The 12,859-nt window shown below is 36.0% G+C and overlaps 1 protein-coding gene across 1 annotated transcript in view; it reads right to left on the bottom strand.

Moving 5' to 3' along the window:
* Positions 1-581: 581 nt before the first annotated feature.
* Positions 582-12,859, bottom strand: part of LOC124865227 (Fc receptor-like protein 5) — a 31,966-nt gene continuing 19,688 nt past the window's right edge. The window contains exons 6-18 of the mRNA XM_047360184.1: positions 10,984-11,256; positions 10,272-10,523; positions 8,935-9,207; positions 7,743-8,045; positions 5,698-5,964; positions 3,224-3,472; positions 2,904-3,014; positions 2,740-2,755; positions 2,583-2,662; positions 2,336-2,386; positions 2,186-2,248; positions 2,026-2,085; positions 582-1,536 (exon numbers count right to left, since the gene is read on the bottom strand). Coding sequence (XP_047216140.1) covers positions 1,451-1,536; positions 2,026-2,085; positions 2,186-2,248; positions 2,336-2,386; positions 2,583-2,662; positions 2,740-2,755; positions 2,904-3,014; positions 3,224-3,472; positions 5,698-5,964; positions 7,743-8,045; positions 8,935-9,207; positions 10,272-10,523; positions 10,984-11,256 — 2,084 coding nt within the window. The 3' untranslated portion in view covers positions 582-1,450. The remainder of the gene's footprint in view (positions 1,537-2,025; positions 2,086-2,185; positions 2,249-2,335; positions 2,387-2,582; positions 2,663-2,739; positions 2,756-2,903; positions 3,015-3,223; positions 3,473-5,697; positions 5,965-7,742; positions 8,046-8,934; positions 9,208-10,271; positions 10,524-10,983; positions 11,257-12,859) is intronic.

The raw sequence follows: 12,859 nt of genomic DNA, 5'->3' as shown, positions 1-12,859 counted from the left end.
GGTTACAATCCGGGTTAGCACCCGAACATCCCTTTCAGACAGCTTCCTCTTGCGTCCACAATTAATCCTGTTGGATGTGGTTCGTCCTTCTTGGTGGTATGCTGACATTACCCTGGATACCGTGGCTCTTGATACATCACAAAGACTTGTTGTCTTGGTCACAGATGCGCCAGCAAGACGTGCACCAACAATTTGCCCTCTTTTGAACTCTGGTACGTCACCCATAATGTTGTGTGCATTTCAATATTTTGAGCAAAACTGTGCTCTTACCCTGCTAATTGAACCTTCACACTCTGCTCTTACTGGTGCAATGTGCAATCAATGAAGACTGGCTACCAGGCTGGTCCAATTTAGCCTTGAAACGTCCCACACTAAAATGACAGGTGTTTCAGTTTCATTGTCCAACCCCTGTACATTGGTTCAAGATTCAGCCACACCTGGAATTGATTAAACTTGATCTGTTTACATTTTAAGGCAGAGATTACCATAAATATTCATGTGTTCATTCATGTCTGTTTAAATTAATTTAAAAAATGGAACATATTACATAATCTGTCACTGCAAAGTTAGCAGCAAATGTAGACATTTGCATGTAAAACATTTATTTCATTGTAAATAATTTTATAACACAAGAAAAAAAAACAACAGAGCTCACTGCTAAAGCAAGGGTCAGAAAGACAAATATCAAAAATAGCTATAAAAATGATAGATATCTAAATAATGTAAAACTCACAAAGCGTTTATCATATCATGCTGTTCTTTGAAAAATATAAGGAAATTATTGGTGATATTCAAGAGGAGCACAGCAATAATGCCAGATACAAAATATCACATATTTTACACATGTATGTGTTTCATTTTGTCACACAGCATAAAATTCAACCACATTAGATTCTGTTTATTTATATAACAAGTCCTCACACTGTAGTATCAGAGGTCAGAAGGCAATAAACAAAACAGGTTAATTGATTGATTCAATAAATTCAGATCCAACTATATTTAAATCATTTAAATAACCATCATGTGAATAATTATGATTGTCAAACCCAAGTGATAATTCTGGTCTTCCTTTGCTGCTGTTTGAGTAAATTCAGGGTGGATTGTAACACTTATATTTTTAGAACGTGTTTTGTTGTGTGTGTAGAAGCCGTGTGGTGAACAGCTGAGACTGAGTTTTGTGGTGAAGCCATTTAGTGGGGTTTGTTTAGTTTCTGATTCAATTGTTTGTAGTTTTAACTGTGTTTGGTGTTGATATAAATAATTTATATCAGCTTTTAGCCAAGATTCTAACATTTCTGTGGATACCACACATGTTTATGTTTAACTAAGGGAACTTACAGAAATGAAAGTAGTAAAAATAAGTTAAATTCTTCCTCCCAGTACTGGGGTTTTGGACTTAAGAGAGTAACTCATGTCATAAATTGCAGAATAAACCATCAGATCCTGCAGCCTACATGGCAGCATTGTCCCTCAGAGCTGGTACTGATCTGATTTCAGAATAAACTGCTGCATCCGCTGCTGCAGGACTCCGCTTTCCTGTCAATGAAGAGATATTTTAAATACAAAATGTAGAAAAAGTATAAGTTTAAATGCTTCAACATACTAAATGCCATAAAATATTCTATATACACGTTATGGACAATAAGACCTGAATGTTCCATCAGATTAAGAATAGTTTATAAAAAGATGAACAGAATATACATGTTTGTGTTTATTATAATTAATTTAATAGTAATGCTTATATTTAACAAATAATTGGGCTAACAGGTCTCTTACTGTGTTATTTTGTGGCTGAGAAGGTTGGGAACCACTGATCTCCTGCTGCTGCAGAGCACTAAACTTTATCAATTATCTCCCATCAAGCAGAGACCCATTAAAGTCCTCAGCTGTGTGTCTGATCTACCAGTTTCTGCTAATATCTACAGTTAGTATCTAGATGTTAACTAAGGTAGATGAAGATCTGAACTCCATGCTGACTTGTAATAACCTGCAGTCTAATAACAGGAGGACACATTTCATTATAACCTGCAGCTCCTAGGTTCACTTCAGAGTAAACAGCGCCCCCCTCTGGTCCAGGATGTCTCCCTGTAAAGATCATCAAATAATCACCAACACAAAGACATGAAGGATGAAACTATTATGAGTTAATTTTTCATGTTTTACATTTTAGATATGTGGGACTCACTCTGTTTCCCAAAGGATTTCATTTCAATCAGAGCGTATGTAACATCTCCAGGTTCATCTGCTGCTGAAAGATTTCAGACTTTTTATTATTATTTATTTATTAGTAAATCACCCAATGGTTTGATCAAAAAAGCTTGAAAAGAAACTCTACCATTTCCAGCAGCTTCAGAAGATGTGATTTTCTCATAGAGATGATCATCACCTACAGTACATAAAATTACAAACATTTTATTAATTTAACTACATTAATAACATTAATTACAGCTATTGCAAAATCCTTGTGGCTGGACTCTGAGTCACCAGCAGACTATTTCCAATGTAAATACCAACCTATGGTAGAAATACTGAGGTTAGATGATCTAATTTTGGAAGAAAAGAAACATAAATAAAGCTCTGACCCTGAAGAAAGGAGCTGTATTCACGGTTTTCAGTCTGGTTTGTGGTGGAGCTCTGACTGTTGCTCTCTGAGACCTTTGATCTGAAACATAAGAAATATATGAAAATTGTTCAGGAAAAAAACACAAGGAAAAAGAAATAAAGATATAACTTACTCACCTGATGCAGAACAGATCTGTGAAAAGTCATATTTGTCATATTTTATTAATCAAATTATCCTGCTGTCAGTTTATGTCACATCAAGATAATTATTGTCCATAATAGAATAATTAAAGAGTTTTTAAATGAACAATCTGATCCAGTAGAGAAGAAAAAAGTCTCACCTTTGGACCGTCTGTAGCGCCACAACAAGACCAGGAGAATAATGAGAATTATTCCAATAAATGGTCCAACAATCAACATCACAAGAGAGCTGACAGGACTGGACACAGTTACTGGAGGTAGGAGACATCAAGAATGAATCAATATTATTTATCTGCAGATTTAATGACATCATTCATGAGCTGCAGATAAATGTGGTTTCAAACTTGAATTCAGAGAGAAATCTGCAGCACATAAACATCCTCAGTGTTCACCTTGTTCCTCTCTAACAACTAAATGGTTTTACTGAATAAAAAGCATCAAATGTTTTCATCCTCCTCACCTCTAACTGACATCCAGCTCTGTAGTGACTCCTTTCCTGAATGTTTACACTTGTAGAAACCTTCATCTGACTTTGACACTGCAGAGATCTTCAGCTCCTCTCTGCTGTCATTGTGGAGGAGTTTGTAATTGTGATAGAAAAACACGTTGGAGAGTAGTTTTAGTTCTTTATCTCTGCAGCTTAGAGTAACAGGATCTCCCTCAGTCACAGGATGGACGGGGCTCACCAGGATAGGACCATTAATATGTTCTATAAAACAATGACAGAATATTAAGTATAATGTTACGTTAGCAGTAAAACAGGTTTTATAATGCAAGATAATGCAAGCAGTTGTAACATTAGAGAATATTAAAACAAAATGCCTTTTTATTTGACATCACCATGGTGGGTTTCATATCTAACCATGATGAGACCCACTACAGACAGGAGGTCCACAATCTGACTCAGTGGTGCTCCAGGAACAACCTCATCCTGAACACCAGCAAGACCAAGGAAGTCATGGTGGATCACAGGAGGTCCAGAAGGACTGAACACGCTCCTCTCTACATTCAGGGGGAGGTGGTGGAGCATCTGGACAACATAAAGTTCCTGGCCATTCACATTTCCTCTGACCTCTCCTGGACTGTGAACACCTCCCACCTGGTAAAGAAGGTCCAACAATGGCTCTTCTTTCTCAGGAAGCTGAAACTGACTGGATTCTCCACTGTACTGCTCACAAACGTTTACAGGGCCACAATTAAGAGCATCCTGTACCTTAGTGTGATGGTGTGGTATGGGAGCTGCACGGCACAGGAGACAAAGGACAGGAGAGAATGCACGGGTGGTGAAAACAGCACAGGGGCTTGTAGGATGTTGTCTACCAGATCTGGACTTGATTTTTGCTGCACGAGTCCAGAAAAGAGCCAGACACATTGCTAGAGACCAAACCCACCCGGGCAATGCAGTGTTTGTCCCACTTCAATCAGGAACACGATGCAGGAACATCACAGCAAAAACAAACAGGTTCAGAAATAGTTTCTTCCCAGAAGCAGTGAAGGCAATTGTCCTCCTGCAGTCAGACACTAAACATCCCTGCTGACAATCAAACAAACCACCTGCCCACCTTATAGACTGTTTCCACACAAGCTACACTTTAAGTAAATACCAAATACAACACGCCACATTTCATGCACATATGTGTTTTTTTCTAAGTGTCTATAACCTACATGTGTATCTTTGAGCTGGGTCTCAACAAACGTTTATTATCGTAACATAATGAAAATAAAGAATCTTGAATCTTTTTCATCATGTTTTACCATTTACCTCCTTTGGTGGATATCTAGACCTGTTTGATCGCAGAACATAACGCTTAAAATATTAAACTGATATTTGCTTTGTTGTTGATACTTTAATATTTTCTTTCAATGTCCATGATAGTTTTATGTTTGTCTTTAAGGATCAGCACCTCATGATTCCCACATCCTGAAAACCAATCTGTGGATAATGTCAATCTTATAATGTTTTTGTGATGACCAGTCATTTTGATTCAAATATTGTCCAATTTAAGGAGGTCATTCATTAGGAAAATCTTTTCTGGCTCAGTTAAATTTCCAGAAATATGTAAACTTGCTGCACTGTTGTCTTACAGGACGAAGGTCCTGGGATTTGAATCCCAGTTAGAGCTGGAAATTTTATATCCAGATATTTGATTGCTTATTGAATACTGACAGGTCCATATCCCAAACATATATCCATCGTTACACGCAGCACAACCGGTAAAATGCTGTGTGGTCGTTCTGACCACGCAACACAAAGACTCGTTGCTTGAGGTAAAGATCCTACCTTACGTACACATTTCTTAACAAAAGCAACACCTAGTGGCATTTCTAGGATCTTACATGAAACAAACAGTAACTCTGGTTATGCAAGAAGAAGTCTCAGACTGACGTCCACTAAAGAGAACAATACCAAACCTGCAGAATCTCAGGAAGATGAACAGAACAAGTAGTTGAGATTTCAGGTTAGATAAAATAAATATTTCCCTGTGAAGATAAAACCACCAGGATAAACCAACACTAAATAATTTATGAATACATATGAAGCTCTGAAATGAGAAATGAAGGAGGTTCAGAGTAGCTCTGATGGAAATACACATAAAAAAATGTGGTATCCATTAATATGATCATTCATTCTGAAGTAATTCTTGTTATTATAGAAACAAATCAAGCAGTGCTTAAAGTTCTGCATTTACAAGTAGAAGAACCACTAAAAATCAATAAGAATAAGAGCAACAAATTTGGCATTGATTTAAATCTAAATGTTTTTATACTCAAATTGTTTAGTATAAAGTATATTTAGAGCACACAATGTAACAGGATCAAGGGACAAATACTAAAAAAAGAGGTTGCAATGTGTGTAACAACAGGATGTGTTCTGAAACTTACATAAAATGTTGAAAATTAAGGAGAAGAGACAGATAATAAATCATAACCTACTCTGTACAGTGATGTTGACAGCATTGCTGAACTCTCCTGATCCAGATTCACACCAGTACACTCCACTATGAAACCAGTCTGGGTTGATGGTACATGTAGATCTACTCATGTTCCCCCAGATGGAGCAGACTGACAGTGGATCTGTTTCTGTAAACCTCCAGACTCTCCATTCAGCAGATTTTCCCTCACAGCTCAGAGACACTGAATCAGAGCTGAAGTGTTGAACTCTGTCAGGACTCACTGAGAGAGAAGCTGCTGGATGAGGATCTGGAAAACAACACAGGATTTCAGCTGAGAACAGAAACATCTTTTAAAAATCTCTCACTACAAACAATCCTTTGCTTTTAGTGCTTCTTTAACAATAAAGATCAGTGGAAACATTTCAACAAGTTGATCAAACTAATGATTCCTCCTCATAATCATCCAAGTATTTCATCTTATTCATTTCATACCCAGGTCCTCTACTAGAGGCCTGGGAGCTTGATGGTTCTTCACAATATCTTTGATGTTCACTGCACTCTTCTGGCCTGAGGTCTCACATTTCTCCAGGTGGAGGTCACTGCCTTGAGTGCTCCAATGACGATGGGCACTAATCTTGCCTTTATCTGCCAGGTTCTCTCTACCTCTTCCCTGAGCCTTTGGTATTCCTCCACTTTATGTTCTTTTTTCCCGTAGTTTCCATCATTTGGGACGGCCACATCGATCATTGCTGTCCTCTGCTGCTTTTCAATGATTACTACATCCAGTTAGTTGGTCATTACAGGTTTGTCAGCTTGGAAGTCTCACATGATCTCAGCTCAGTTATTTTCCACCACCTTGGGAGGTGAGTCCCAGTTTGACCTCAGGGTTTGACCTCAGGGTCCTCTGTTCATATTCCACACAGATGTTTCTGTACACCATACTGGTTACTTGGTTATGGCGATCCATGTATTCCTGTCCTGTCAGTATCTTACACCCTGCTGGATGCCGGATTGTTTCTGGGGCTTCTTTGTACAGCCTCCACCTGGGATCTTGCCTGGTGTGGTAGACCTGGGCATCTTTTGCTCAAGGCCTCCTCCTTCACTGCCATCATCAGTGCTTCTGTGCTGATGATGGTTGGTTCAGTTTGCTGCTATGAAGAGAAAGCGACTACTTGAGCCAGTAGGCGTTGATCGTGTCCAGGCCTTGTGCTGTCCAGCTCCTCATACCTGAGACTCAATGTTGGATGTCTGCTACTGTGATGTTAACAGGACTTTGTTCAGGGAGATTAGTGAGGTTTGTCCTAAGGTCTATTAGTCACTGTGCATTGTTGTGATGTGATTTTTCCTTTGCCTACACGTCTTTCCAGTTCCAGCACTGTTTGGTCTATAGTCCTTTGCTTTGAAACCCTTTAAGAGTTCTGCAGATCTTGGATGTTTGGCTTCTTCCAGGTTTTCTGTTGTTAAGTTCTGGGTGTAACTCTTGATAGATTTCTCAAACTGGATGGAGAAATAAATGCTGTTGCTAGATCAGAGTTTTCCCTTACTTATTACAATGACAAAGTCACCTTTGCAGAAAAGCTGCAAAATTCAGATTTTACTAATTCATGAACACACTGCAGATGACAGAAACAATTTAATAACTGATAAAAACAATTTTTCCCTGAACTTTTTATTCCAACAGAGGATGAGACTTTAGTTGATACCTATTTTTATTGGTTTTAGTCTGTTTTATTATTATTCCATGCATATTTATTGTATATTTTAATGGATTTAACTGTAAACACATTGTTTTATTTATTTTGTTTTAAGCTTGACTGCAAAGGACATTGATCAGTCTGAGTTGTTTTAAAAATGTACTGTTTAAATAAAGTCACAGCAAGAATCTAAAGTAACTCATGTTTATTATCTGGTAAAAACTATAAAGAATCTGATGTTTATTCCACGTTTCTTTGGTGGATTATTAACATGAACAGTCAATATCAAACATTTGCTTGATTAAAGATACTGGTCACAGATTAAAGATAGCTCAATGAAACTCAAATCATGGCTTCTGTTTATTTATAGCATAGAGAGAAATAAACTGACCTTCAGACCAGACAAACTTTGGTTCACTGTAACCAGTATAATCCACTGGTTCTCCTCTTCCTGCTCTGCACACATATCCTGCTGTATGAGTTTGTTCATGAACGATGTAGGAGTTCTGTTCAGTTCTGTTGGTGATGTTAGGCAGCAGCTCAAAGCTGTAAGATCTGACTGATAATTCAGGAACAGCTTTATACCAGAAGAACCTCCATCCTGCAGACTGAGGTTCAACCTCACAGCTCAGAGTCACTGAGGCTCCAGGACTCAGCCATGATGGAGACACAGAGAGGACAGGAACAAGTTTCTCTGTTGAAATCAAGCATTAGGCAACATCAACACTATTATTTCTGAACTTTACTTTGATTAAATGTTTGATTAAATACTTTGTTAATGTTGGTCAGGAGATTCCCTCAAAAGGATAACAGTATAGTGATTACAAAGCTTAATCAAAATAAAATAAATATCAGTAATAAAATACATAAATAATAAATGAAATACATCAAAACATCAAAAAATAAATGTTAGTAGTCACTTTTTGTAGCAGGTGTAACTGATGCAGCCTTTTTTCTGCTTTAGTTTCCTCAGAGCTGATTAAAGTGGCAGAATAAGAAAAATCAGTTTCAATGGTCAAAACCTAAAAATATGATTTTATTTCCTCTGTCGTCTAGAGAACCTGTTTTCTTTTAGTTATTATGATTCAAATTCTCACTATGAGATACAGACTGATAGAATTAGAAAACATGAATCCTAAATAAAATAAAGCTGTGAAAAACAAAATCTCCAAACCAAACATAAGAATTTGATTAAAATGAGATGAGAGTTACTCAGTGAGAACAACTTTATTGATGTAATAAAATAAAAATAAGGATCAAACACTTATCTTAAATCTATCAGCAGCAGGAGACGAGTTTCATTTTAAGGCATCATAAATAAAAACTTCATGTTATTCTGTTAGATTTACTTTAATGACTCAGTAGCTTCTTTGTGTTATTAATGAACAGAAACTAAACTCACCAGTAAACAGATTAAATATATATCATACCAGAATGACCTTATGTACTACTTTTAAGATAATTTGTTCATAAAATATTCTGCTTCTTGTCAATATTAAAGAAATCTGTATTTTCTACAAAAGTACTGAAGAGGTTTAAATTCAAAGGTTACTTTTTCATTGATGAACAGAAACTAAACTCACCAGTTTTCTGAATGGAGACTTTATTGCTGGTTTCAGTGTAGAAAACTGGATCTCCTCTTCCTCCTCTGCAGCTGTAAACACCTTCCTCTGAGACTCTGAGGACTCCACCTGGTTCATTGGTTCTTATTGGCTGAGCTGTAGAAGACTCTGACTCCTGTCTGAACCAATCAAACTTCCAGTCAGTAGATCTGAACACAGAGCAGCTCAGAGCTACACTGCCCCCTGCTGGTATGATTGTTTCCTCTGCTGTCAGCGAGGCTCTCGGTTTTTCTGCTAAGTTTAGTTAAAAAAACAAGAACAAAAAACATGTAAAACAGCAGTAAATAATCACAACATGAGTTGTTTTAGGAGGGGAAATTCTACCTTGAGCCATTAGAATGATGGACCATGTTTGTTTTTATTTTTCTATCACTTGAAAGACAGTTCTTGGTTTATTTACATATTTTGATTTTTTTATTCTCTCACTTAATATATGCAGGCAGTCATATTTTAAGTGAGAGAATAAATAAAGTATTAAGTATTTACATATTTTGGCAACTGTAACCATGAAATTCCGCTTCAGTTTCTGAATTTAGATTTTTTTATCATTACAATATCTGCTGTCCACCTTATTCTGCAACACAGTTAAATTGTGTTATATATCACTGATATAAGACAGACCCATCCATCTTAGTTGATGTTTAATGACAAAGAAAATATTCAAATTAAAGATAATTAAACTGAAATACTGAACCTTAAATATCTCCTAAACTGTTCAGCACCAGTCAGGAAAACTGGGCTGAAAATCAGCTTCATCGTGATTTAGTCAGAGAATCAGAGAAGGTGTACTGACAGAGAGTTGTTTAAATGTATTTATAATGTTTTCTGTACTTTAAGACAAGCTGTTTAATTTGAAAGTGAGAGAAACTACACTCTTGTTAAAATACAACATTAAAAGGAAAGGTCTTAGTCTGTCAGCTGTTTTCATTGGCTGATTTAAGATGTACAATTTGCTCAAGATATTTAAATATATGTTGCCAGTAAGATCATCAGTTACAGATCATATATGTTTAAAATTTTAAGCATTACCTTTATATGTTGTTTTTTTGTGAGAAAACTGATCATCTGTAGCTGATTGTAGCAAAAATGATTTTATTTTTCTTAGAAGCCGATCAATGAATAATTTTAGGCACCAGGAAAATCTGATGTTAGGTTCTTTCATTGGAAACTTAAAGTAATATGTTTGACTAAATACCATAAAAGAGTTTAATGTCGATAGGAAAAGTAAACTGTTCAGATGAGACTTGTTGAAATATTGTCAATAATCACTTCATGTCTATAATAGATGATCTACTTACAAACAGTTAAAGAGAAATCATCACTCCATTGTGTTAACAGATAGTTTCTTGTTCCTCTGCAGCTGTATCTGCCACTGGCAGCTATGATGATCTTGTATTTACTGGATGATGGAGAGTTTCTGTTGTTTGGTCTCCATTCATACGTCCACTGAGCTCCTCCACCTCCCTGGATCTCACATCTCAGAGTGACTATCTCTCCTCTGAATATCTGAGACCAACTGTGTTGTAGAGTCACTGATGCCCTGTTAGAAACTATTTTAAAACACAGTTGCAGGACCACAGTGGGTTTAATGGGAACTGTTTACATAAAGAAACATCTGATTAGAAATGTAACAGAAAAATAGTGAAAAGTAAAACTTGGCCCCTATTTCAGATAGTTATCATTCATGGGGCCCAAATGCTCAAACGGATTTAAGAAAAAATGAATAATTAAACTGAATCCATCAGAGTTGATATGAAAGTGTAAACAGTAAGAGTTAAAAAAACAATAATAGAAATAAGAAAAAGCACTTAAACCGATTAATTGTATTTTATAGCAGGATTTTATGAGCTGTAAATATCTAATTCACTAATGTAGTTCACCATCATCAGCGAATACAATATTCTACTTCTTGTAAATAACACACATTTTAGCATTTTCTACACAACCATTAATCAAATTAAAATTTCAAAGATCACTTTTTCTTTTATGATAAACAGAAACTAAACTCACCAGTTTTCTGAATGGAGACTTTATTGCTGGTTTCAGTGTAGAAAACTGGATCTCCTCTTCTTCCTCTGCAGCTGTAAACACCTTCCTCTGAGATGAAGAGGACTCCACCTGGTTCATTGGTTCTTATTGGCTGAGCTGCATGAAACTTTGACTCCTGTCTGAACCAATCAAACTTCCAGCCAGTAGATCTGTCCACAGAGCAGCTCAGAGCTACACTGCCCCCTGCTGGTATGGTTGTTTCCTCTGCTGTCATTGAGGCTCTGGGTTTATCTGCTGCTGAGGCAAATATATATAAAAAAAAAAATCTTCAGAATATTGGGTAAGAAAGCTTTTTTCTTTGTTTACTATAAACTACACCTCCAATTACTAGAAACAAGCAGAAATAATTGAATGCTTAAAGAAACTGACAGGTCAGAATGACTACATGTTTATAATAAATAAGGAATAAATAATATCTTAATAAATAATAAAATTACTAATAACCAGCGGGATGTTTCACTAATCCAGATAAAATCACAAACCTGCTCTGATGATTAAAATTTAGGTCCAGTGAGATTATTTCAGAAGCTAAAACTCCATCAGCATCAGAACAAATTAGCAGAATCAGAAACAAACCAGCTTGTTTCTAACTTGTAGATTATAGATCATACAAACATGATGTTCTCTGAGTCAAACATGTTCTGATTGACTCTAATATAAAATGATCTTTATGTTCACCACTGATTAATGATGATCCAAACAAACAGGATTGTTTAATTATCAGCCAGGAGGTCCAGAATCATCCAGACCCAGACTGAGAGAATCAGGAAGAGATTTTAACCTCAGTCTACAAGACTTCTTCATAAATCACATAAACACAGTCAGCATCTAAACAGGTCATAATGTTCTGCACACATCTGCCATCCTCTTGCTGCTTACCTAGGATCACTGTACAACGCTCTGATACTGTTAGAAATCCATGAATTATAATTCAGTCGTTTATCTGATGTCTGTTAGCATCATCTGGATCATTTTATTTCCTTGATTTTAAACATGCTGTTGATTAAATATGTAACTATCTCAGTAATCAGTTATTAAACATCCATATTATTGTTCCTTATTCTAATTATGGCTGAATTATTTTCACTGTTTGCACAGCCTGTTTAAGAGAGTCAATCAGGATACATTTAACATTTTTACAGTAAGAATTTTCTGTTGATTAGATTCTTGTGATTGTTTGGAGACTAAGTTAAATTTAAAATATACATTAGATTAAGATCCAGTAAATATATATTTTTCATGCTGGAGAGAAAAGATATAAATATAAAACATGCTGCACATTAACACTTTGTCTCTCATCAACATTAATTTTTATTCTAAAAGATAGTTTGTTCCTTCAAAGTGATGCTAAATCTGACTCAGTGTTTCTCTTGACTCTCCTCTCCTTGTTTCTATCTAATTTCCTGGAAGAAAATGGAACAATTTTCAATAATTTTCTCTTCTCTACATTTCTATCGTCAGACAGAGAAATCATCAGAGAGATTGTTGTTGTTGTTCTGTTTAGTTTATATCAGTAAACTGAAGAGAGAAAATTCTCAGGATGAATGGAGGACAGTCTGACTCACATAACACAGTCGGTCTGAGGGCTGGGTTTAATGGGAACTGTTTACATAAAGAAACATCTGATTAGAAAAGTTTTCAAATCTTTTCATAACAATCTGTTCAACTAATTAAAAACCTTTTCAGTCAAAATCCTGAACCTGAAGTAATTTCAGATCATTTTCACAGTAAAATACAAACTTTCTTGTAATCTTCGAAAGTGATCTTGATCATTTTGTCTCCAGAAGCTCTTTCAAGATGTTGGTTTTATTTAGCAAGACTCTTCTAAAAGATCACA

This window comes from Girardinichthys multiradiatus, unplaced genomic scaffold, assembly GCF_021462225.1.
Source record: "Girardinichthys multiradiatus isolate DD_20200921_A unplaced genomic scaffold, DD_fGirMul_XY1 scaffold_47, whole genome shotgun sequence".
In the NCBI taxonomy this organism is placed as follows: domain Eukaryota; kingdom Metazoa; phylum Chordata; class Actinopteri; order Cyprinodontiformes; family Goodeidae; genus Girardinichthys; species Girardinichthys multiradiatus.
This window is presented reverse-complemented; position numbering and strand designations above follow the sequence as displayed.